Source organism: Chrysemys picta, chromosome 11 (genome assembly GCF_011386835.1).
Source record: "Chrysemys picta bellii isolate R12L10 chromosome 11, ASM1138683v2, whole genome shotgun sequence".
Lineage (NCBI taxonomy): Eukaryota > Metazoa > Chordata > Testudines > Emydidae > Chrysemys > Chrysemys picta.
The window spans coordinates 64722955-64750582 of NC_088801.1; the positions used below are offsets into that span (position 1 = coordinate 64722955).

At 41.4% G+C, this 27628-nt stretch overlaps 1 protein-coding gene across 7 annotated transcripts in view; it reads right to left on the reverse strand.

The window, feature by feature from the left end:
• The window catches only part of KANSL1L (KAT8 regulatory NSL complex subunit 1 like), a 102321-nt gene that overhangs the window by 28743 nt on the left and 45950 nt on the right, over positions 1 to 27628 (reverse strand). For all 7 annotated transcript variants that reach the window (XR_010591378.1, XR_010591376.1, XR_010591374.1 and 4 more), the window contains one exon: positions 15312 to 15516. Coding sequence is in view for 3 of the 7 variants with exons in the window: in XM_065561077.1 (XP_065417149.1) it covers positions 15312 to 15516 (205 nt within the window). In the remaining 4 variants the exon portion in view is untranslated. The remainder of the gene's footprint in view (positions 1 to 15311; positions 15517 to 27628) is intronic.

Genomic DNA, 27628 nt, shown 5'->3' on the forward strand with positions numbered 1-27628 from the left:
ATGGGCAGTCCCATTGAAGTCAGTGGGACTATTCATATGTTTAAAATTAAGCATGCACAGTAAGTGTTGGCAGGACTGGGGTCTTATTTGTGGAATATCCAAATACTTACTAAGGGTGGTCCTTGAAGAAAGAAAAAGAAAAAAACCACCACCAACAAAAGTTTAACACATTTCTGAACACCATAAACAAACTTGAATGGGCTCACAGGAAGCCACTTTGACTTTGATTTTTAAAACTGCACAAAAAGAAGTGACCTGCTCTATACTTACAACTTATATCAGCATAGCTATATCAGTCAGGGGTGTGAAAAAACACACACCTCCTAGTGACACAGCTATGTTGACAAAGCCCCCAGTGTTGAGGCAGCTGTGCTGATAGAAAAGTGCTTCTGTAGGCATAGCTAATGCCATTCGGGGAGGTAGTATTTCCACACTAGCAGAAAAACTCCCACTGAAGTATGTTACCTCTACTCTAGAGGGTTATGCCGACATAGCTACGTTAACATAGCCTCTCTAACAGTTATAGTCTGTATTTCCGTTAGAGACTAGTACCTTTCTAAAAAGCCAATACAATCTCTTGGAAATGTATTTTTCAAACTGCCTTAACAGCCTATTTACTTGAGAAACCTAAATGACTCCAAGGAGAAATAAATCAAATCTTTGGTAAATTACAAAACTTTCACTTGAGATCTATTTTTCTTTAACCATTAATCATTGGGCTGAAACAAACCCCAGAAAATACACAGATAAGGCTGACATCTTTAAAATTTAGAGTTTCAGTCTTGACTCTGAATTTCCTGCTTTTAAATCAGTTTGTTCCCCAACATTATTTAGGACATATTGTGAAGTTAGTTAAGTCTTCTTTTTCACCTGCTTTGAAGTGCATACAGTGTAGTCAGAAATATCCATCAAATTCTAAATCTAGTTAAAAACAGTAATTAAATTTACAAGCAGTTTAATTCTCTAAACGATTTTTATGTTTTTGCTCATGTTCTCTGCAGTAAGTCAACTAAAGAGACTCTATTCCCAAATCAGTGTTCAGATCATTCAACATAATGGTACACGAACAAGGAAGTAAAAAAAACAAACAACCCTATATTAGCCAATTTGTAATTCAAGAGGAAAATAATGATTAACACATGCAAAAGAAGAAAACTGGTAGGAAGAGATATTTTATTTTCAAGCTCCTAAGAAGGTTACTACAAACAATGAAGAGCTGAAAAGAATTTGACCTTGCACTGTTAGGAATGTCTGTTATTACAGCTGGTTGAAAAATTTCTGACAGAAGAGTTTTCTGTTGGAAAAGGCTGATTTAACTAAAACCAAAATGTATTGCAGGAACTTATTGATTCTGTTGAAATTTTTGATGAGAAATTACCTAAGTGGTTTGTTTCAAACTTTCAATACAATTAAAATGCTTCAATGATAAAGTTGAAAAAAAGCACTTCAACACTATCAAAATGAAACTTTTTGATCATGTTTCAATATTTCTGAAATAACTTTGGGGGGAATTTTGACTTTTCCGTTACAATTCAGTGCAAAAGGAAATTACAGAAAAAAGTCTGAATTTCCCACACAATGAAAATTCTGAGTATTGACCAGCTCTATCCATTATCCCCACTGAATACAGAGTTCCAACAATTGACAAGGGGTTCATAAAACCTTGGGACATTCTCTATAAAGAATCTAAACAGCCTTAGAAGAGAAATATCTACGGCAAATCTTTTATAGAGAAAACATCCGTGGAAACTCAATTCCTTTATCAGCTTCTCCCCCAAAGAGCTTGCATTCTCTAAACTTATTTCACCCCACCCTTTTTTCTCCTTGAATGTGCCTATAAAATCTGAGGTATAATGTCATTCCTAGTATAAATTTAATAACAAGAGTACATGATTGTGTTAATTATAAGGAGATACAGTGTAGAAGGAACATAATTTTTTCTGTTCTTCGGAGTATATGAAAACTAAAGATGATGCTTATGGAATGACAATGAAGAGTATCAGAAGTTTATTTTGTTATTTTAAACTACAAGGGGAAAATACACCCAAAGGAAAAGCTAATTCTCTAAACATTACCCATGAATTCTAATCTACTCATCCAGCAATTTATCTTCAGCACTGTTTGACTTTGCTTCAGAAGAAATCAGAAAGGGCAAGCAGAAACTATTCCCAAATTCAATACACACATCCTGATCCAAAAAGATTATTTGTAGCTTGTTAGTGTGATAAACTGACGATGAATCATTCAGTGAGTGATTACTGCCTTTGTTCTGGGAGGATTATTAACTGAACAGTGTTGCTTAAATGCCAGTTATATTAAGAAAGGGAAGAAAGCTTATTACAAGGAAGAGTGACATAAATTTAGTGCACAATCTTTTGCATTTCAAGTTTTTAATTCTGAAGTGAATACTAATCAGAATCAGTATATGAAACAAAAAAAAATGAAACAGCCAAATGTGTTGACTCTTGTACGTTTCTGAGCAATTCTTGGAAGTGAGCCTAAATGTAATAAAATAGCATTGAGCTCTGCGGTTACAACCAATTGGCCAGCTCTCAGTTACACCAATGTAAAACTGGAATAAATTCATTGTAAGTAACAATGAGTCAATGGAGTTACCTCAAATAAACTCCATATACTAGATAGCAGGTCTGCTTGAGATTATGCTTGTGAGGAGCCTGGACACAGCTGAAAAGAAAACGCTTCCTCAGAAATGCAATCCGAAATGAAAATCTAGTTGAAAATCTGAAAGAGGAGGATGCCTACTCACTCCAGATAGCCAGATTAAAGCCTATACTTAAGCAATCAGTAGCCAGATAAAATTCTGATATGGAATTGACAAATTATCCTGTTGTGAAGTTGTCACATTTCAAAATGGGATGCTAGCAGCCCCAATTAAGCACCAAACAAATTGCAAATAATTGTTTTTCTGTCTTTTTAGTCAGGAGTGATTTATGCATTCATATGGGCAGAGTTTAAGTGGTCTTTTTGGTGAATCATCATGGATTTGTTCAGTATACAGTTTTTGCTTTAATAATAGAGCCTAGTGTCACGATCAGATCATCTGTCTGTCTGTTGGCCTCTCCTCCAAGCGGTGTTCCTCATTTATTTCATGAATGACAGAAGTGCATATAGGATAAATACACAAGCTTTTCATTTTGTATGAGGTACTGAATTTTAATTTAACAATCTAAACTCATTGCTGTTTCTAAACTGTAAATATTCTGATTTTATTATTACAAGTCAAATCTAGCTCTCTGAAACTATGCACTACATGTATGGTGACACATTTGTGAACTGAAGACTAAAACATTTTACCTCCAGCTATTACAAAAGACGACTCTGGGGAAAACCAATGTAACTGGCCAGGCATGGAGAAAAGTGTTTGGAATACTCCTTTATATGACTATTAGCTCAGTGCTTGCCATGTATGCATACCACTATCTATATAATGTGTTAGAATGCCACTAATATACCCAGAGACAATAATATACACTATATTAGTAGTTACGAATAAAATCTGGGGTGGATTTTCCTGTGTTGTCCCACAATGTCAAATCCATAGAGCCTTCCTATAACATTGCCTGCAAGACTATATATACTCAGGCTACTAACTGAGGAGTTTTAGCAAACACCCAACTGGGATAATTTTCAATATCTCTCTTCTGTGCCTCATTGGAGGACCACACAAAATCATGTAGCTAGAGTAAGTTTAACATAGTTCTTTTACAGTAAAGATCCTAATAATTAAAAACCATTCTCAATAGCACTGAAATGTAGGGACCCATAAACTCAAACTATCTTAGACAGATTGTAAATGCTGGAGACAGAGGTCTTCTGTTTATTCACATGACAGGTAGACTATAGCCAATGGCAGTGCAAGCCGCCCTAAAAGGGTGAGAGGGAATCAGTCTGTCTATGGCCTCTTTACTGAGACTACCAACAAGGATACCAACTGGAATTGTGGGTTTTGTGCTATAGATAAGTTTGACAAGAACCTGGACTGAGACTATCAACTTATTTCACAAAACATCTATCAGATGATAACCACTTTTACTTATAAACCAACCTATCCAAATTCAAATTTCTGGTCTAAGGTCATAAAAGGTTCTATAAGTGTTACCATTTTCGTGGGCCATCCAATCCCTCACAGATACAGATTAAGATTTTCTTTCCAACCTGAGCCATATAATAATACACTGACTGTTAGAGAGACTGTACTTCTATTCAATAGGAGTTGTGTGTTTTGCCTGAAACACTGACCTTTTATTTTTAATTAATCAGTTGAAAATTGAAGTTTTGTGCTTCATCACTGATCAGTTAAATAAGATAAAGGAAAACCTTTTGTAATCGTGCTGACACATTAAAAGGACCATGCCAGATCCTTATTGCTGAGAAATCTTTCCTGGATTGATTGGCTGGCCAACATAGCTATCTCCACAAAAGTTTGCTTTAGATGGATTTACTGCTATCCGGAAAATCACATAGTGTTCCAACACTAACGCTATTTTCCTATTAGATAACACATAAACCCACAGGGGCTACAGGGTTATAGATTTCTTCTTTCTGAAGAGGATTTTTATTGTTAAAACTAAAGACTTGGGTTTTTTTGTTCCAAACTTTGTCAGCTACTACTTGTATTTACCGAATGGTGATCGTATTCCCCAGGGAATATAGTGCTCCCCAGCAGACTAATCAAGAAGAAAGATTTTACATTTCTACAAAGGTGCTAAGCCAAAGGCCAAAAGCCCAAGCGCCACTGTCCTGGGGCTGAAGCCGAAGCTTGAGCCCCACCGCCCGGGGCGAAAGCCCGAGCCCTGTTGTCACCCAGGGCTGAAGCCCGGGCGACACGAGGTTACACGCCCCCTGCCTGGGGCTGAAGCCCTTGAGCTTCAGCCCCCTCCCCCCCCCCCCCCGGGCCAGGGCACAGAGGCTCAGGCTTCAGTCCCCACTCCTGGGGTCGTGCAGTAATTTTTGTTGTCAGAAGAGGGTTGCGGTCCAATGAAGTTTGAGAACCCCTGCTCTACTTTAAACAAGTTTGTAGGAGAGTTGGCAACACAACAGCATTCCTTATATTCACAGCTTTTCATAGACTGGCTGTGCCAAGAAGTTATACACAGACAACTGGTGCAGTCAACATCTGGGGATACCAAGGCAAAAGATCAACAGAATACCCTTTGTGCAATTAAAGGAGGAAAATTACTTCATTATATGGAAGACAGCTCTGGAAGAACATGTTGGGCTGTATTACTGCCCTAAAGAAAGATTACTTTTAAACATGTATAGGCTGAATAAACTAATGAGAGAAAGCAGGTAATTGTAATAATGATTCACAAAGAAATCTACATGAGTATCTTGTACCACATGTAAGTGAGTGGCAATATGGCTAATATAGTACAGATTTTCCTGGAAGAGATTCAAATACAGACTTCAAAACACCTTACAAATATTTATATATAATTTATCTCACTCTTTTCCCCTCCCCCACCGACCCCCTTCAAGCAAAATGGGGTGGAACCCTCAAGATGCATGCATTAGGCTAAGTAACTGCATGTTCATACTGCATTAACTCTTGCCTTTCTCCCAACCCCGCCTTGCATTGCTGTCAATTCCTGTTTTTGTCTTAACTTTGACAGAAAGCTCTCCATGTATTATAATAATTAACAACAACAATTTGTATTACAGTAGTGCAAAGACCACCAGCCAGGATCAGGGCATATTATAAAACTCCCTGCCCTAAAAAGCTTAAAACCTAAATTAAAACCAGAGCAGATATTCAGTCTTTACTTGTTTAAGATGGTAACATGTGTGTATGTCACTTAAAAATAACAAGTACTGTAATAATCATATAACAGTACTGCCATCCCTAAGCCAACCCTAAGCTTTCAAAAATCATGAGCTGAGACCCAGAAAATCTTGAGATATTTTTAAAAAAATAAAATTTGGATTCTTTTTGTTTGCCTTCTGTTTTCTGAGACTTTAGGGTACATACTCATTTCATGCTTTTGGAATTTTTTTCTGAAACCATGAGATCTGGAAACTTTACAAAAAATTAAATCTGGGATTCTTATGTAATCACTTGACTCCAGCTGTTGGGGCTTTAGACACAGCATATCACAAGATACAAATGGCAGGAGTTGACAACACTTCTGTGATGTAATTTTTACTCCATATGCCTATTCCCTCTGTGTGAGAAAAATATTCATACTCTTACTGACATCTAAAGGTAATTCACCTTTAGTACATTATTTGTAATTTTGAGTCAGTCCAGACAACCAAATTTGTCAAGTTTAACCAGTAGATGGAGACACAACATAGAGAAATTTTAAAACAAGGAGAAATTAGTACTTCTCATCCTTACAATGAAAAGCCAGCATGGCTTCAAAAGGAAAGAACCTAGTAGGGAATATTCACAGAGACTGATTCTCCACTGCTGTTTAAATTGTATAGTGATTAATAACAGTGTAAAGGGAGTGTGAAGTAGTTATAAATCACCACCAATTCAGATGTAAATAACCAAATAAGGTGCAAAACACCGGATAAGAAGAAAAGCTCTGTGTAAGCTTGAAAGCTTCTCTCTCTCACCAGCAGAAGCTGGTCCAATAAAAGATACTACCTCACCCACCTTGTGTCTCTCATTAGGCGCACAGACATTTAATAGTGTGGAGAGATTAAACACAAAAACCCCAAATAGCAAGTATTGTGGGTTTACCTGGGACGTTATGTGAAAAGCTACCAAAATCAAATGTCAAGGCAAGAACAATTACCTTTCCACATTATTATTAACCACATACACTACAGCAGACAGCACAGATAAAATTCTAAGAAAAACACTAGAACAGCGGTCAGCAACCTTTCAGAAGTGGTGTGCCGAGTCTTCATTTATTCACTCTAATTTAAGGTTTCGCGTGCCAGTAATACATTTTAATTGTTTTTAGAAGGTCTCTTTCTATAAGTCTATAATATATAAACTAAACTATTGTTGTATGTAAAGTAAATAAGGTTTTTAAAATGTTTAAGACGCTTCATTTAAAATTAAATTAAAATGCAGAGCCCCCCAGACCGATGTCCAGGACCCAGGCAGTGTGAGTGCCGCTGAAAATCAGCTCGCGTGCCGCCTTCGGCACACGTGCCATAGGTTGCCTACCCCTGCACTAGAACATATATCAGTCAAATCCAGTAACAAAATGGCAACGAGGGGAGCAACTGAAAATAGTACTAGAAGGATGAAAACCTTTTATTAAAAAGCAACAGAGGGTCCTGTGGCACCTTTAAGACTAACAGAAGTATTGGGAGCATAAGCTTTCGTGGGTAAGAACCTCACTTCTTCAGATGCAAGAAGTGAGGTTCTTACCCACGAAAGCTTATGTTCCCAATACTTCTGTTAGTCTTAAAGGTGCCACAGGACCCTCTGTTGCTTTTTACAGATTCAGACTAACACGGCTACCCCTCTGATACTTGACAACATTTTATTATTTGGCCAAGTTGAGACTAGAATTTAAAAACCTTGTGCTTTTTTGCCCCCGAAGTAAACACTCCTTTGGAGAAGTTTAGTTTTGTTAAGTTGCAGTCCTCTCAATCCATTGCTCTGAGGAACTTTTAAGTAAGGGGACTGCATGCTATCACAATCACAAAGTGGGGTTAGACCGCAAGAAACAACCACTGAATGGCTTAAGACAAGATGCAAGAACAAATGCGTGACATAAGCAGCAGGAGAGGAAGGAGAATGATGGTTATAGTGATAAGATCCTATGGCTGAATGGGTTAGCTAGTGCACAATTTGATATCAATGTAGTTTAAATTTTTTTGTGTTGTTTAATTAAAATTTTTACCTCTGCCTAGTTTAAAAAATAAATAAAAAAATTCAAGCCTCTTCTGATAGTTTCCAGGGGTTATTTTTAATTCTTCTTTTGCATATAATTGGAAATATATTTACATTTAAACTTTTTCCTATTACCAGATTGGCTTTTTAAATTATATTTATCATTTAAAAAAATTAAAATAATACCAAACAATACAAACAGCTCCCTGGTTGAAACCTCTCTCTTGTCCACTCTCCACAACTCCATTCTCCTCATAATTGTAAAACATTTTTGTAGCTCTCAACACCACTGTGGGCAAGGTAAGTTATTATCAGCATTCAGTGGATGTAGAAACATAGAATCATAGAACTGGAAGGGACCTCGAGAGTTCATCTAGTCCAGTCCCCTGCACTCAAGGCAGAACTAACTATTATCTAGACCACCCCTGACAGGTGTTTGTTCAACCTGCTCTTAAAAATCCCCGAAGGAGATTCCACAACCTCCCTTTAGGCAATTTATTCCAGTGCTTAACCACTCTGACAGTTAAGAAGTTTTTCCTAATGTCCAACCTAAACCTCCCTTGCTGCAATTTAAGCCCATTGCTTCTTGTCCTATCCTCCGAGATTAAGAACAACAATTTTTCTCCCTCCTCCTTGTAACAACCTTTTATGTACTTGAAAACTGTTTTATATATATTTATATATAGATATAGACACACACACACACACACACACACACACACACACACACACAGAGATAGTTTATAACTTGCCAATTGTCAAAGCAAATGAGTGGCAAAGTCTCAGTTGGAATTCAGGCGCTTTTGAGCTTCCAGACTAACAAACCAAACAGCAGCATCTCAGAGTTACAAACACCTCGGGAATGGAGGTTGTTCATAACTCTGAACAAAACATTATGGTTGTTCTTTCAAAAGTTTGCACCTGAACACTGACTTAATACAGCTTTGAAACTTTACTATGCAGGAAAAAAAATGCTGCTTTTAGCCATCTTAATTTAAATGAAACAAGCACAGAAACAGTTTCCTTACCCTTGTCAATTTTTTTTTAAACTTTCCTCTTCTTTTTAGTAGTTTACATTTAATAAAGTACTGTACTATACAGGTTTTTGTTTTGTTTTGTTTGTTTCTGTTGCTTCGCTGCCTGATTGTGTACTTCCAGTTCCAAATGAGGTGTCTGGTTGACCGGTCAGTTCATAACTGAGGTTCTACTGTACTTCCTGTGTCTCTGATGTACTAAAACATACTAGCCTGAATCCTACAGTTCAATAATTGTTCAAAAATCATCTTGATGAACTGCACAAATGCATTACAGTCATAGCTTCTATTTTGAAAGATGGTTTGCTGACTCTTGAGGTCAAGAAATGGCCTAATTTTCTAATATTGTAAGGTCTTTTGAACAATTAAATAAAAATAGAATGAATACTCTTCCAGAGACAAACCCTATCTTGCTTCAGTGTCTAACAGATGCTCAGAAAACTGGTATTTGTTAGGGTCTGGAATCAGAGAAGAGTCAAGAGAGTCCCTTTAGGAATCAAGAGAAAAACGGATTGCAGAGCAAGAGAGACCATTCTTCTCACCTACAGGTCAGTACTGGTACTCAGTCATGCTGAACAGGCAAAGCCTGGCCCAAAGGGATGAACAGGCTTCTGAGGATACTAGTAGTCAGCAAATGGTTATAATAGAGCCAGATGACCCATGTCCTATTATATTGTTATCCCTTCTCCCCCAATCTCCAATAGCCTCACCCGTCTGTTATGCCTCATCTTTCAAACTGTACAGATTTTTCTGGCAGGGATTGTCATTTACTATGTTTGCACAGTACCTACCTACACAAAGGGACCCTACCAAGTTGTGTCATTTATTGTGTTACCACAATATAAATGTTAAATAATAACAAATGATAACAGAGTCAAGCAGAGGAGGAGTATACAAAAGGAGCTATTTTCTGCAAAGACGAAATTGGCAAAACAGAGGCCAGTGTAGAGACACTGAGTTAGAATAAGCCCAAAGAGATTCTGGGACACAAGAATCTGCGAACGATCATGAGTATTCTATAGCTCTGTAAATCTACAGTGCACGACACACATGAGCCTTCTCCCAAAGGCCTTACAATCCAACTGACAAATGGGACAAGAGATCAGGAATAAGACGGTATGAACTTTAGTAATGGAGACATTAACTAAAAATAGCTTCCCAAAAGACCATGGAGGGATGGGAAGGGCAAGAAGCAGCATTTGACAAAAGAGAAACTGAAAGCTATTCCACGCATATGGGAGCAATATGAAGGGGTGCATAAAATTGCCTAGGACTACAAAATAAAGCAACCCTGTTCAAACTATTATACCAGAGTTACTTGATCCCCTCAATTTAGGAAGTCAGATATAGTGGATGCTATTAAGCAGCAATCCCAGTATTAACAACTTTGCTTCACAGCAACATTTTGCTAGGAACCAATCCTGTCCCGTTGACTTTAATGTTAATTGGATTCGGCTATTGGCAACAGACATGCCACTTAGCAACATTTTGGAAGATAGGCCCCAGCCACAAGCAGGTTTACAGAGCTGCAGCCCTGAAGGAAGCACTGCCTTCCTTGGCGGCAGCCCCACAAACCTTTCTGCAGCCAATGCTCAGCACATCCCAGTGCTTCCTTCTATCTACAGCCCCGCAAACCTGCAAGTGGCCTGGGACCTGCTGCCCACACAGGTGGGTGTGGCACCCACATCCCTGCCCAACAGAGGAGCTTCTGCCCAAGTCCCGGTGCTGTGGACTGGAAGATGAGGTTGGAAGGGGAGGCTACGGGCAGAGCAGCAACAAGGAGGGAGCTGCAGCCTGGATGCTGGGGCTTCCCATGAGGAGCGAGGTACTGCGGGCCCACGGAGCTGCACAGTACTTCTCCCTGCGTGCTTCAGGCTACGCCCTGCCCTGACACCAGGGACCGGGTTCGGCGCATCCCAGCACTTCCTTCCCTAGCTGTGGCCCCTCAGGAAGGTTAATGCTGGGATGTGACGAGCACCAACTGCAGGAAGGTTTGTTGGACATGTCCCAGCGCTTTCTTCCTTGGCTCCAGCCCCACAGAGCTGCCTTTTGCTTATTGGCAGCTCTCAGATAATAGTAACTTTTTTGCTGGGAACCAAACGGTTGCTAATAAGTGGAATCTAATGCAATTAGTTATCTGAAAAGACAATCTCAAATCTAGCTAGAAGGATACTTCAGACAATGTAGTCACCTTTAAATTGTCTCATTCAAACTACGCCACTGCATTACCTCATCCACCACCATTCTGGGGCAATGGCATCCTGAAGAAGGTATTAAAATGAGCCAGTAAAAAACTGGAAGGGGAAAAAGGGAGGAAACGCTGTTTTACTTCTCAGGAGGAAGACAGGCCAGTGGTTAGGGTGCTAGTTTGGGACCCAGGTTCGGTTCCCTGCACCTTCACAGACTTTTGTGATCTCTGGCAAATCACTTAATCTCTCTGTACCTCAGTCCCCCATCTGTAAAACGAGAGAGACAGTACTTCCCTACCTCACAGGGATGTTGTCAGGCTGAATACATTAAAGATTGTGAGGTGCTCAGATACTATGGTAACAGAGGCCATATAAGTACCCAAAATAAAGAGGATATAGTCATTTCTTGCTAGAGAGCCCCGTATCACATTATTAAGTTGAATTAAGAATCCAGCATGAAACTTCATATATCCCTTTAAGGTGAAATCTATCTTTCTCGGTCCGAGATCAAGCAAATTTGCTGAGCTCTCTATTGACAAACTGATAGTTGCGTTCTCTGACAAAATAACTGTCAATCTCAAGGGCCAGTGCCCATTTTGCAGCCTCATCCTTAGAAATTCTGCCTAATCTAACAATCAGCCTGGAATGATACTCGGCTTTTCTATTTCACGCTGAACAATCTCATCAATGGCCGGGTAACCAACCGTAGCGACTAAGACGAAGAGAAAGTGACCGAAAGGCTGCTAGGCCACGGAAAGAATAAGATTTCTTGAAGGAAGTGATACACTGATGACAGCTCTTAATTCAAGGACTTGATATCTATTTAATTTAGGTTGTCAGAACATGTTTAAAATGCTCAGTCTGATTTTGTCACTTACTTCCTTGGCAAGATTTCTTTCTCCTCCTTTCCAACAGAGGCATTATGTGCCTAGCGTTTTCTTTCTTTCTCCTTAATTTTTAACATTTTAAATAAATTTGACATTTGTGAAAGGCCCTAGATTGACAGCACAGGAGGACTACATCTTTTTTTTATTTATTTTTTCTTCACAACAGTCATAGCACACACAGCTCCTTCAATTTGCCTCCATACTAACTTAGAGAGAACTGCTCTAGATGCAAAAGTTCATCTTGGTTCCTCTACTAAGATTTCCAGTTACTGCAATAGTGATAATGACATCTGTCCCCTGGGACTTGGATCCTATCTCCGTATCCTATTATCAACTGCTTGGGCTACCCAGACTCTAGGCACCTCCTTTGCAAAACACTAAGCGAACACCATCCAAGCAAAAGATTCAGAAATGAACAAATCATTTTTCCATCTATAAAAGCCCACTGCTAAAATTTAAATTAATCTAAAAACTGGACTTTGAAAAGGCGACTAGGAACTGAATCCAGAGATCCAGGAGTGGCCAGATTCTGGCCCACGTTAAGGTCCCTTTGGGCTGCAAAAGTGACATAAAAGAACCTTAAAGCCATCCTAAATGAGTACACAAGGATTCCTAGGAGGCGAGAGAAACCTTCAGCTGGTGTAAAGTCTGCACAGCCAGCTCTTGGCCCCTCCCTATAGATGTATAGGCAGGTATAGGTGGTTTCTTGCATAGGGGGTGGGGGGACTGCCAAATCACATTGCATTCCATCAATCCTCACCAGCATAATGGTTCCTAGGGAGCCATTACAATCAGGTGCAAACTACAGTGGTCAATCTGGGCTTGTCCAGACTAAGATTTAAGGTGTTATGTAATGCGCTAAATAACATATTTGAAAAATCCCAGTAGACAAGACATACTGTCTTTAACACATAATGAACTAGCTAAGTTAAAGCCAAGGGTGGCAGGGATGGGGGTGGGGGAGTGGCGGAGGGTCTTTTACTCAACTGTCTTAGCATGTAGCACATGTTGAAGTCTACGCTAGATCTGTAGAAGATGGTAGCTAACTCCTAACACCACATCTTTAAATCCTAGTCTGACAGACTAACATGCAACCAGGACCATCTTCATCCCCAACCAGTCCCACAATCCAAGAAAGAGAAAAGGTGAGGTAGAGTCACATTTGTCTTCCACCCCCTAGTGGCCCCATGCTCTGGTCCTGCAGTAGTGACCTGCAGCTGAAGTGTTAGGTCTCTACTTCTCTGTTCACCACACCCTACTCGTATTACTGTTTTCTATGGGTTTTTCCCCTCTTTGGTCAGAACTATAGTGACTTTGGGCCACATTTTCAAAGGTATTTAGGTACCTAAAGGTACAAATGGCACTTACGAAAATCCCACTAGGCACCGATCTCGGGATCATTAGGCTTAAACTCTAGATATATGCAGAGGAAGGTCATTTGATTTCATGGAGGATTTTGATATTTCAAAATTTAGTTTTGTTCCTATTTGGAAAAGCCCTCTGATCCTTGACTTCACAGCAGTCCACCTGACTGGTTGCACCAGAGCCGCAGATCCTGGGAGTCCCAGCTGAGCGAGGAGTCTTAGAATGCTGGCTCCCAAGCTCAAAGTGCCCAATGGGCTGAAGAAGGGGAGACAGGAGCCTGGAGGCAGTTCTGCAGCAGCCCACCCAGGCAAACTGCAGAGAAGCTGGGAACATAGAAGTCTTTCTCAATGCCAGCATGCCAGCTGAACCACAGAGAAGCTGAGAGGCATGGTAGCTTACGAGCTAGAGCTCCCACAGCTTGCAGACTCTCAGTTCCAAGCGATCCTCCAGGCGGCCAAGAAGCTGAATGAGCAAGCTGGTAGGAAACCAGAAAGGTTTCAGAGAGAAACCTGCCTACTTTCCATCAGACTTTTGTTAAAATCAAGCCACCTCCGCAAAACATTTTTATTTCAATGAATCAGCATTCTCCTATGGAAAAATATTCTGCCAGAGAATTTCTCACCAGTTCTACTAAATGCCTTTGTAAATCTGGCCCTTTTTGCTGCAGAGAGGTGGAGATCTTTTTCTTAATCTAAGGAGAATATACCGTATAATAAACTTGAAATCTTGCTTCTTATTGGCAATGGCCTAACCACACTATTTGTGAATATCTGATCATATTCAGATTCAAAAATCTTGCTTATCTATTCATATGGTCAAATCCTGGCTCGCGGATATCAAAGGGAACTTTGCCATTGACTTCAATGAGGTCAAGATTTCACCCACAGCATTTATTATGCTTTCCCCTAAGGGGTTGTGAGTACTGCCGCTATAATTTTCACATATCCATTGTATTTCCTATTTTCAGAGGCTCTCATTAGATTTGATTTGTGGGATTAAAGATGACATACTACTGGAAGCAATTAAAAATCAAAACAATTTCAAGTTAGTATAAACATATGTACACACAAAAAACTAGTGGGAGAGCAAAATTGTACCTTCCAAAATCCTAGTTCACTAATGCCCTGCTCGCCTATAATGCCAATCCAACTTTAGAATGGAAACGCTAACAGGCTGTGTTATTGTGATGCAAAAGCACCACTACAATACAGTTTCCAAAAGGTATAGGAAGGTCGTGCAAAGCATCAAAATCCCTTGGGATTAATGCTGCTTTAATAACGACCTTACAACTAATTTGGAAAACAGCAGGTAATTCAACCCTTTAGGAGCAAGTGGCAAACTCACTCAGTATTCATAACATTTGGAATCTCAGTGTATTCTTGGTATAGTGGACATGCCTACAAACAGCATTTGTCTTACACAAGTAGCAGTCTAAAATAGATTTTTCCACATTAAGCATTTAATTCAATTCAGTTTCTTTGTAATGGACAAAATCTTAATTTATAACAGACAGTTTTAAGGCACTACTAATGCTATGAAGAAGCGAGCAGAGCTGGTTGGGAATGGCAAAAACGGAAACAAGATTAAGATATAGCAGTTTAATTTCCCACACAATAATGCACTACCAGCTGTGTAAACTTTCTTTAGTTAAACAAACGCTCTAAAAGCAAACAGCTAGCAGATTTATGTTGTAGCTTGTTTCCCCAGCAGTAAAGTCTCCTTAAAAAAAATCATTAAATCACCCCACCCCCGACTGTAAAATGAATTTGAAGGCAACTGTAAAACAAATGCATGAATTTGATAAAGCAGGATTCTGAGCAATTTTTAAATTCAACTCCTTAACTGTGAACTCCTGCTGACACAGCTAAACTCCTGTCACATGTACTGCACACTGTCTGAATGTACTGAACAATCAAAACAGCAGCATGTAATATACCGTTATAGCAGACGGACACATACAGACACTGCCAGCTGGAATTTTTGCTTTTGTCTTCTAAAGGAGAGGAGACAGCTCTACCTGTTGATTCCAGTAACATGCACTGCTCATTCTGTATAGTTTCCTCTTCTGGAAACTCTGAAGTGGCCTTGTTCGGGCAGATGTGCTCATGATAGTTACAGATGGCGATCTCAGCCTTGTCCTGTCTTTTCTTCTTTTTTTGATGTGTTGATGATCAAGCAGCTGGCTACTAGAAGATGACATTTCCTCTTTGTTGTCTGAAGCTCTGAAATGCCATGAAAACACTGAAATCAGTCAAAAAGGTCAAGAATGCTCAATATATAAAGGCAACCTCTCACAATTAGTAGATTTACATACTCAAGAATATTAGCCCCATAATTCTAGAGGCACCCAGAATTAACACTTGTGTTTTAACATACTACTTCAAGAAATCACAACTGGTGGCATAAGAAGTTTGTCATTGGTTTGTTAACATTATGAATTCCTTTTGTGACACTATAAAGAATTCTGTATTTATTTTGTTCACATTTTCTTTTCTATTCCCAGACAAAACCTGTGCTAAAACTGAGTTAAGGTTGAGAGTACATAAAGTTCCTGGAATTATAATACTTGCTTTTAGAGTAACTACACCAACTCAGTTATGCATTTTACCCTTAAAGCTGAGAACTCTATAACTCAATTCATGACATTTCCCTATTTATCCACATTTAATTGAAGTAAATGGAATTACACTGGCATAAGTAACAGAAGGAAGCATTAGGATACTTAAATTAATTTAAATTATTTGGCAAATGTAACTAAATAGAAAAAAATACTATAAACCAAGGCTCATTCAGAATAAAGATATCAGCCTAGTGTGACACATTTGTATCAAAATTATAAACTCTATTTTGTATTGTGTGTTCAACACATGTCTAATCTTGCCTCAGACAAGCCCAAGGAATTGCATTCTACATAGCAGCCCAGCCCAGGAAAGGTATTTGACATCTTATTGAAGGACTATGCTGAGAAGCTATCAGCAATCTGGAGCCACTGGATTGGATTGTGTCTCAACTGCTGTCTCCTACCCTCAAATGAACAATGGTTTTTCTACACAGGGGCATGAGCATGACTAGGGGAGGGAGGCTGGAGTCTTCCAATAGAGCCAGGGGTTCTCAAACTTCATTGCATCGCAACCCCCCTTCTGACAGTGAAAACTACTACACAACCCAGGAGGGGAGGCCGAAGCCTCAGCCCCACTGCCCCAGGTGAGGAGGGCCAAACCTGAGTCCCGTCACTGGCTTCAGCCCCAGACGGTGGGGCTTGGGCTTTGGCCCTGGGACCCAGCAAGTCTACCACCACTCCTGGTGACCCCATTAAAACAGGGTCGCGACCAATTTTGAGGTCCCAACCCACAGTTTGAGAACTGCTGCAATAAAGCACATGGTAAGGAGACAGAAATGCTATTCTATTCTGAGGAGCATTTACAGGAGAGACAGACAGACAGAGAACGAGAGGGACTCCACCCAGTCTGAACACAGACAAACCCTGGACTCCTAGTCCCAGATGAGGCCAGATCAGACCAGGATAGGGTGCACTGTTGTTTTCGAAGATCTGTTACTCAAGAGCTTTTAAGAATAGTCACTCTGGATAAGAAATTCCACTGCTAAACCTATATTCCTTGCTTTGTTACCAGGTACGGCCTGGGTTAAAATAGAAACCCAGAGAGCCCTCAGCCTAGGAGCAGCATGTGTAAGTGGGGGGCTCTGAAGCACTGGTTTCAGGGGCTCGGGTAGCTGGACTGCAGAGTCCCATCCCCCAAGGAAAGGCCAGGCACAAGATCTAAGCCTGGGAATGTGCCTTATAGACAGAGAGCTAGAAAGAGTTGTTAGACTCTGCCCAGACCCAGTTGGTTTTGAAGCATATGGGACCCAGCAATTAACTCCCCTCACAACAGGATAGCATCAGTTCAGAGAGGTACTGGGCCAAGCTGTAATACCTAACCTCTATCACATGTGGATTTCTCCAAGTGTAAGCATCTCGCTAAACTTGAACCACATGCATGCTGCTTATAAACCAACACTCATTAGCATGCAGTATTTTAAAAAGGAACAAAAACGATACTATGAGAAAGTAATAAAAAGCCAAAAATAGTACAAGCACCCATATACGATAGCAGATATGACTGAAAGCAGCTAAATTTGTGTTACTAAATTAGAGCTGGTTTGCCTCATCAGACCAATTTCAATGCAATATAAGAATCCAAAATACCCTCCACTTGGGTGGGAATGAATCAATAAGAGTGCATTTAACTTTTATAGTATCCTGCTTTATTTTGTTGCTGTAGCAACATCTGCCTGCAAAGTTAAAGGCTCACTACAAAAAGCATTCAAGTGCGTGTTATTTTTACAACATCAAAGACCACAAACAACAAAACATTGAATTGCCTGAGAAATGTCAGCAGATGAGATATTCATGCCCTGATTTCATAATAGGTAATCTGTCTGCACCAACTCCTGTTATTTTTTATCGTCTTGTTTGATAAAATCCACAAATCACAGATTGCTTATACAACTGGTAAGTGATAACAGGCAATAAAACAATAGAAATGAGCTCATTAGACCCCAACAATCAATCTTTTCTGACAACTAGCTCTAAGCTGCAAACCGGGGCCCTACAAAATAGGACTGTCTGCCTACAACAAATTTCATTTTATATATATTATAAAATGATTGCAATATAAAAATGTATACTATATTACACATACATGACTTGGTATGGTATGAAGAGTATTTTTTGGCATGAGTCACAATGACCACTTTACTCATCGGTGATTAAGTCAATGGGTTAAGTAGACGACACCAAGTGCTAATAAAATCTTTATACCACCCAACACTATCATGTATTCTGTACACTATGTGCCACATATTAACAAAAAATTAGAAAGTTATTTTAAAAATTGATTTCTTTTTTAAATTACTGTTTCCCTCCATCTGCAGTCACATTATTTTCAAAAGCCCAAACGCACGCACTTGTGAAGACAAAAACTTCTTTTAAAGCCTATACAAATTTATTTAAAATGGTTTTTCTACACATAAAATGTCACTACTTTATACAGTCTGATCTCTCATGACATGACTAACGTCCAGTTTCCTGGACAGAGGTGGCCGATTTCTGGGATCCTGCTTATCTCCTGTAGTCCAGATCTCTACCTCCTACATTATTATATCCCCTACTACACACTATCCCATGTTCACTTCCATACCTCACCAACCCTTGAAGTCTCCTTGCCCTGTGGACTCTTGCTCCTTCTCCATGTTCATGGTCACAAGCTCTTCTCTTCCATTCCTCCCCTTAAGGTCTCCTCTTGATGTTCCCTGACTCCCATTTCCCATGCCATTTAAAAAGGGTGACATTTTCTATTATTGATAATTATCAGAGTTTAAAGGTTGAGTGTATATGGACAGACAAACTAGGCATTAATGGGAGATGCTACAGAGTCATACTACACAGCTGAGATGGGTGCCAGAGGCCCATGGTATCCAGCCTTCCTGCTAAGCCTGGTTGTCTGGTCCCAGAGCCTAAACCAGCAGCCTCGTTCTATGGACCCCTTCCCATTTCTCCAAGTCCCAAACTCCACTCCACAGTGAAGGTCTTACACATTGTACTTTATTTTTAACAGTTTGTTTTTTTCTCTTTTATTGTTATTAATAGTATCATTAATAAAAACAGAACTAATTGTGGAAATGAGTAAGGAGTAGGAGGAGAGGTCCAAGAAACAGGGAAGATGGGCTGGGACTTGGGAACTGGGCAGCACAGTCAATGACTCAGTAAGCAGACCTGCTGCCAACCCCAGCTCCTGGCAAATTCTGCCTCCCTAATCCCAGCCGCCGCTGCTACCTCTGGTCCTGGGCTTTGGCCATATGGCGGCAGGTTCCGCCCCCTGGCCATGGGGGTTTGGGATCTAGCCTTGATTCCCAGCTGTGCAGTGGTGGGCTCCAGACCCGGGCTCTGGCCGTGGACTTACCACCACCATTCTGTATCGCTCCTGACGCCTGCTGCCTCCTCCAGCCCCGGACCTCGGCCATGCAGCAGCAGGCTCCATCCCCCAGTGATGGGCTTGGGCCCTGGCCCCTGCCCCCAGCTGCACAGCGGTGGACTCTGGTCCCAGGCTTACACCCCACTTCCCCATCCCCCCCACATCCCCCAGCCCCTCATCCATTTCCCCCATTGCCCTTGCTGCCTCCCTACCCACCTCCCCATCCATGGCCTAATCTGTCCCGAGGCTTGCCCCAGCTGAGTAAGTCTGCTGTGAAAAATGACATTAAACATACAAGTATCACTTTTCACAGCAGCAGACTTACTAGCTAGCACATCTTTAAAAAAAAAAAAAAAAAAAGACAGGCAACCAAAAAAGCACAAGAAACAACAAAAAAGACAAGAATGTGCAAAGCACCTTATTTGTGTTTCTGTTCTGTTTAAGTTCAATAAAGATTGGGTGACCAGTCGTCCTCTTTTTAGAGGGACAGTCCCGTATTTCAGGTGTCCTGACTTTTTCTTAAAAATGGGCGAACTGTCAGTACTGACGGGTCCTGCTGCCGGCCGGATCCCTTCTTGCAAGCCACCCACCCACCAGCAGTGAGTGGCGAGCTCCAGTGACCGACGATGGGGGTGGGTATGCAAGGCAAAGCTGCAGCCCATAGGGCCAGCCACTGCCCCTGCTTGTCCATCAGTGCAGCCCCCACTATGTGCCGGCTCTTGGCCAGCAGGAGCCTCCCCCCGTCCCCAGACCGCACTGGCTGCGCACTGCAGTGGCCAATATGCGCGGACAGGCACCACGCAGTGGCCGGTTACATGTCGCCTCTGCTGCCCTCCCATAGGCCCTTTAACATGCTCCCCCTCTCGCTGTCCTCTCCCTGCTTTGCCCCTTCAACATCACCCGTCCCCGTCCCCCCCAGCTCCTCCATATTCCCCCCCCCCCCGGTGGGGCACGTCCCGCTCTGTACAGAGAACCAGCCCCTGGTCGGAACACTCAGCTCACCAACAGCCTGGCTGGCAGGCTCCTTTCTTCCCCGAAAAACCAAGACCCTCCGGCATGTGCCAAAGCCCCTCACAGAGTGGCATGGGGAAGCCTCTTTGCCCCTCAGCTAAGCTCTGGAGTGGCTGGAGGTGGTGGAATTTCCAGCCTGTTCCCACCCCGACTCCGCAGTAGCGCCCCAGGCAGGGTCTTCACACCCTCTTCTGCTGAGCCCCTACTCTGTCCCCATGGCACCCTCCCCTGCCGAGCCACCTCTCTGGCCAGGTTTGCTGAAGCCCCTGCGGTCCCTGGTGCACAATGTATCCTTAGGGCTTAACCCTTCTTGCCTGCACTGTAGTTGGGGGACAGGTGGTGGAGGTGTTACCTGCCTTTTGACAGTGTGCGGGCAGGAAGGGAGAAGCTGCTTCCAGCCACAGGGGAGGGGGAAGAGATGAGTTCTGTAAAGACACGGTTCCAGGTCATCCCTCTCCTCACCCCCGGCCCGTGGCTGGAAGCAGCTTCTGTCCCTTCCTTCCTGCAGAGTGCCGAAAGGCTGCTGCTGGCCACATTCTGGTGTGAACCCTGACAGAAATCTAGGGAGGGGGGTCATGTGACCCTGTGTGCCCCCCCCCCCCCCACATGTTGCCCTGGGACAACGCGGTACCAGGAGAGACAGGTCTGTCTCGGGGGCCCAGCCAGGCCTGGATGGCAGAGAGCGCCAGGCAGGGAGTGGTGGGTCGGTTGGTTCCTGCCCCGTTCCCCCCATGTGAGAGAGGTATACGGGAGCGTATGTGTGTGCGCATGTGATCTCTGCCCATGTGAAACCTAAAGCCTTATAGATAAGACAGTAAATAAAAAGAATCCAACTACACAGTATTTCTTTACAACAGGGGCTCAGTCAACTTGATGTTAATTTGAACGGTTGCACTGCATAGTTCTGATTGATTGCTGTTAAACTCACTTGTATATGTGTAATTTTACCAGGTGTCCTGTATTCAGCATAGGGAAATATGGTCACCAAAAATAAAGAATAGATATAACTGTACATTATTTTTATTGAGTCTTCAAAAAAAACCTCTATAAATCAATTACAATGATTTGGTCATGTCTACCGCCATATTTATTTCTTTTTTCTAAAGTTAATTAAATATTTTAGGAAAAATGGTCAGAGCAGCCACCAAAAAATTTGTTGTGAGAACCCGTCTCCCCAAATCCATTGAAGTAACACCTGTGGCTATGCCCTCTCACAAATTCTTGATACAAGAAAGTAAAGGTCTCAGCACCAGTAGTACCGTTCGGGGCTCCAATACACAGTCTGGTTTCCCTGACAAAGTCGCCCAGATGGACTCCCCAACCCAGGTTTGAGGCATCCATTCTTATAAATGGAAATTCAGATGGCTGTCAAAATGAGACTCTACAAGAGGATATTGGAAGTTAATCACCACCAGATGGGGAATTCTTGAATTTGCTATGGCACTCTCAGCAGTGCTAGTAGATTGCCTTTTCCTGTTATGAAACTGATGCTTAGCCAGAATTGCAGAGCCCACATTCTCAGTAAGAGAAACAGACTCACGTATGTGCAGGAGGCCATAAGCCCAGAAGACTCAAAAGGTTATTTTCATGCCTTTGTTGAAGCTATGTATTTTTGAATGTCTCTCTCCTGGTAGAAAAGCAGCCAACACTATAGAGTTGACAGCTGCTCCTATGAAAGTTAGTCTCTATGTCTTAGTGAAGGAAAAGTTCTATGCAAAATGAATTGGGAATTCTCCCAACAGGGAGAAGCGATTCTTGATTTAGTCCTAAGTGGACTACAGGATCTGGTCCAAGAGGTTAATACAGCTGAATTGCTCAGTAATAGTGACCATAACGTAATTAAATTTAATATCCTCGGGAGATGAGGGGAGAGTAAAAGAAACCCAACATGGTAGCATTTAACTTCAAAAAGGGGAACTACACAAAAATCGGGAGGCTAGTTAAACGGAAATTAAAAGGAACAATCACAAGCCTGAAATACATGTAAACTAAAAGAACTAAAAGTGTGTGTGTATTTATTTTATTATATATAACAAACCCCTAGGAGGGCCAAAAAAATGCCACCATGGCTAAACAGAGTTAAAAAAAAAAAAAAGGTAGTTAAAGACAAAAAGATATCTTTTAAAAATTGCAAGTCAAATCCTACTTAGAAAAATAGAAAAGAGCATAAATTCTGGGAAGTCAAGTGTCAAAGGATAAAAAGGCCAAAAAAGAATTAGAAGACCAGCTAGCAAAAGACACAAAAATTAAATCAGCAAAAACAAATGTAAGAAGCCTGCCAAACAATCAGTGCAGCCACTGGACAGTTGAGGTGCTAAAGGAGCATTCAGGGAAGAAAAGGCCATTGTGGAGGAACTAAATGAATTCTTTTGCATTGGTCTTTACTGCAGAGGATGTGAGGGAGATTCCCACACCGGAGCCATTTTTTTTAGGTGACAAATCCAGAGAACTGTCCCAGATTCAGGTGTTGATAGAGAAGGTTTTGGAATTAAATTTAGCAGTAGTAAGTCACCATGACCAGACAGTATTCTCCCAAGAGTTCTGAAGGAACTCAAATATGAAATAGCAGAACTGGTATGTAACCTATCACTTAAATCAGCCTCCGTTCCAGACAAACAACAGATGGCTAATGTGACACCAATTTTTAAAGAAGGCTCCAGAGGTGATCCTGGCAATTACTTCAGTGCCATTAGAATTCCTTGAGGGGGGGGGGGGTCAACAAACATGTGGATAAGGGTGTTCCAGTAGATATAATGTACTTGGACTTTCAAAAAGTGTTTGACAAGGTCCCTCAAAGTAAGGAGTCATGGGATAAGAGGGAAGGTCCTCTCATGGATCAGTAACTGGTTAAAGAGAGGAAACAAAACAGTAGGAATAAATGCTCAGTTTTCACAATGGAGAGATTTAAATAGCCAGGTCCCCCAAGAATCTGCATTGGGACCAATGCTGTTCAACACGTTTAATAAATGATCTGGAAAAAGGGGGAAAAACAGTGCGGTGGCAAAGTTTGCAGAGGATACAAAATTACTCAAGATAGTTAAGTCCAAAGCAGACTGCTACAAGTTACAAGGGATCTCACAAAACTGAGTGACTGGGCAACAAAATGGCAGATGAAATTCAATGTTAATAAGTGTAAAGTAATGCACGTTGGAAAACATAACCCCAACTATACATACAAAACGAAGGAGTCTATATTAGCTATTCTTCTTTGAGTGATAGTCCCTATATGTATTCCAAACATGAGTGCGCATGTGCGCCATGCTCTGGAAGATTTCTGCAGCAGTGTCCATTGACCTGCATGTGTGTAGTACGTCACCTTGTGCTCCAGGCAAGGTTATATGAGGACGTGCGGGGTTGCGCCCCTTTGGTTCCCTCTTACCGCTGCGTTGGCCTCCGTCCTCGTAGTTTGTCTACAAGAGTGTTCTCACCCGTTCCTGTACAGTTCATCATTTCTCTTTGTTTTTCTTGTAAAGTTAGTTATTAGCTTTAGTGTAGTTAGTCCCCCTCGCCCTACTTGGGGCCCACCCCGACTTCATTGGGAGACTATGCCCTTCGTTCCGGGGTTGAAAACCGGTGCTTTGTGCCTTTGGTTGTATTACCACTTAAGAAAGAGATCTTGGAGTCACTATGGATAGCAGATTAAAACATCTGCTCAATATGCAGCAGCAGCCAAAAAAAATTAATGCTAGGCACCATTAGGAAAGGGATAGATAAGACAGGAATATCATAATGCCACTATATAAACCCACTGTACGCCAACACCTTGAATACTGTGTGCAGTTCTGGTCACCTCATCTTAAAAAAGAATTAGAAAAAAGTACAGAGAAGGGGAACAAAAATGATTAGGGATATGGAACAGCTTCCATATGAAGAGAGATTAAAAAAAGACTAGGACTATTCAGCTTGGAAAAGAGATGACTGAGGGGAGATATGACAGAGGTCTATAAAATCACGAATTGTGTGGAGAAAGTCAGTAAGTAAGTGTTACTTACCCCTTTGTATAACACAAGAACCAGGGGTTACCCAATGAAGTTAACAGGCAGCAGGTTTAAAACAAAATATAAGGAAGTACTACTTCACACAACACAGAGTCAACCTGTGGAACTCATTGCCAGGGGATGCTGTGAAGGCCAAAAGTATAACTGGGTTAAAAAAAAGAATTAGATAAGTTAATGGAGAATAGGTCCATCGATGGCTATTATCCAAGACGGTCAGGGATGCAACCCCATGCTCTGGGTGTCCCAAGTCTCTGTTCTGCTCAATCTCTCTGAAGTATCTGGCATTGACCACTGTCAGAAAACAGGATACTGGGTTAGGTAGACCATTGGTCTGATCCAGTATTGCCATTCTTATGTTTTTAGGAAGAAACTCACTGAGGAGACTGGGCCTTGACAAACAAGAGATTTGTGGTTACCCGTATCCCTAGGCACCTTAGATGGGCCACAATCACCATGATGCATTTGGTGAAGACTTGAGGATCACACTGAAGCACAAGGATTGTGTGCCTACCCAGAATCCAAGGTACTTCCTATGTTTAGCCCTGACTGAAATGTATCAGAACATATTTCTGTCAAGAGCTTAGAATCAATCTTGACAATTTATAGGAGTAACAACGGCCAGCTTAACCATATAAAACCTGAATTTCCACATGATTTTGATCTGGGCTCTCCGTTATAATAAAGTTTGAAGACTAACCCGTTTAATTTGAGATTAGAAAATAATGGGAGTGAAAACCCTCTGGAGTCATCAGCCAAAGGCAAGCAGCCTTGGAGAAGTGACTAAGTGAAGGATCAGTTTGCACTGGACAACTGCCCAGATCCATGTTGTTATTTCTTAAGGGTGGAAGAGAGAAAAATTGAGGAGGGTCTGTTGGCAGATAAAAAGTTATCTGACTTCTTCCTATGCTTCAGATCTGATGAAGGCTCAGATCACGTGCCTGTTCTTTAGATTTTTTCCCCTCAAGCTCTGAAGGCATTTGGTGTGCTGGTCCATCTAGACATTTTCTCATGATGCTCACCATCTGCATCAAAATATTGTAGGACACCACAAAACAAGAAGTAACAGAATGGACAATGACTATTCTAGAGCAAGAAATGGATGATATCCAGATCAGAACTGCACATCGCACGGACAAACACCAATCTGGAATTGTGCAATGACTGACACGGACCTAGCTGTCTTAAGCCAAGCACCAACCTACTAATCAATTTTAAATGTTGTTTAACTATAACCTATCAAATAAATAGAAGCATTTAGAAAAACAGGTTGTCTGCAGTGCAGTCAGGATGAATAACCATGCAGAGACTCCAATGCTTAGTCCCAGGAATAAGAACTGAGAGCAGTTGGAGACTAGATCCTTTATATACATTCTTCCCAGTTTGGATCCATGGAGGGGTGCGTCTCACATGTGCAAGCCCAACTGTCGTGGTTTTCTAGACAAAGAGGAGTTAAGATGCATGCTCCCAACAGTGGCGATCTGTCAAGAGTGTGTGCGCTCAGTCCTCACAACTTCATTTACAGGGGGAGGTTACAATGAATTTCTCTTTGTTTACTCTTTCCACCTGCTGGCAAAAGGATATGATGTCGGGAGCTGCATTAAGCAAAGTTGGAATACAACAAAAGCAAGGCTCATTCTCATGCAAGTTTTCCTCAGCAAGGTTACCTCTTTAATGTTAATGAGCTGGGTACAACTCACAAGGCAAATCTTACCCTCTCTTCAGACACAGATGGCTTTGTCCATAGTTAAACAGTAAGTTTTTGTTCTAATGGGAAGGAAGGATACAGGGAGCCTATATAGAGGGTTTGCAACGCCCGCCATTCTGCAAATGCTGCCTATGCACCATAATGGGGCGGATGGAGGGGGGATGGGGCCACTGAATCAAATGTTAGGGGTATATCTACACTGCAGCGGGGAGTGATCCTTCCAGCCCAGGTAGACAGGCTGGAGCTCCAGCCTGGGCCACAATGGCCACACTACTAGAGTGAGTCTGTCTACCTGGCCTGGGCGGCTCGCTCCCAGCTGCAATGTAGACACACCCTAGGTGGACCTACCAACCAAACCCTCCTGCAGCCAAGGAAGCTCAGAGGGGTTACCACTCTGTGCTACCAATCTGTGCACTGGCGAAAGCCTTGGTTCAGAGCAGAACATTTTGCCCTCTGTGAATTAAAAGTCAATCCGACCAACACAAGTGTCTTGGGTAGGAGACAGGAATTCAGAAGCTCCAATGTTTGCTTTTTAATGTGTTCAATTTAGTTTGTATGGACTGCTCTCTACCAGTAGTATTTCACTGCTTTGCAGCCCTCTCATTCTACCCTCTTCCTCGGACAAGCAGTAAATGCTTCTCCAGAAAACAATGCCTGCCTCCACGCCCCACGGATGACAGCTATTACACACAGTTGGAAGGCGGTGAAAAAAGGACTCACTGTTTTGAAAAATACTCCAAATCTACTGTCAGTGATTCATTTATTTAGATTGATAAAACAAGAGACACGTGTATGAACACTCTATGTGCCTCCAACAAATACCAACCCCATAACATAGTTCTACTAAAAATCAGACAGCACAAATAAACTGAATTCCCCCCTTCTGCTATGTATCACCCTCCACAATATTTCCCTTTTCCACTTTCTATTTCAAACCTCAGTTAAACATGTTGAAAGTTTCTTACATTACTTGCAAACAATCAAAAACCTATAAACCCTATAGCAAGTACATAACAGTGCCTCCCCCACCTCCTCCCCCCAAAGTTTACATCTTTTTGGCTAAGACATGACAGCAAGACTATACTAGAAGAGTAGCGTACAGCAGAAGGCAAGGCATTTCTCCTCCCTCCCCCGCAAGTATAGTTTAAAATTTGACAGATCTCATTCTAAAAAGATAGTTCCGAAAATATTTCTAGAAATAAATTTGGTTAAACAAATCAAAGATAACTTCTGAAATCACAATATTATGGTTAAGGCACAGGTCAAGGAGTCCGGAGACTTCTCTTCTGCTCCAAACTTTGCCATAAACACACTCTGTGACTTTAGGAGAGTCATAAGGGGCCTGATTTTCCACAGATGGCAAATATTCTCTTCTCCCACTGATATCAACAGCAGTTGTGGGTACTCAGCAGCTCTGCAAAAGCAGACTACTAATCTCTAAAGATCACACACCCTCTGTGTTTACATTTTTTTGTAAAATAAGGATAGTACTTATCTCAATTTTGTTCTGAAGCTAATGTTTATTAGTACAGTATTTTAGATGCAATTTGTAAACAAGTGCAAAATGGCATCTTGACAAACATTTTTCTGCTATTCATTACCACAAAGTAATATGCTATAATCATGCAGGAAAGTAAATTATCAA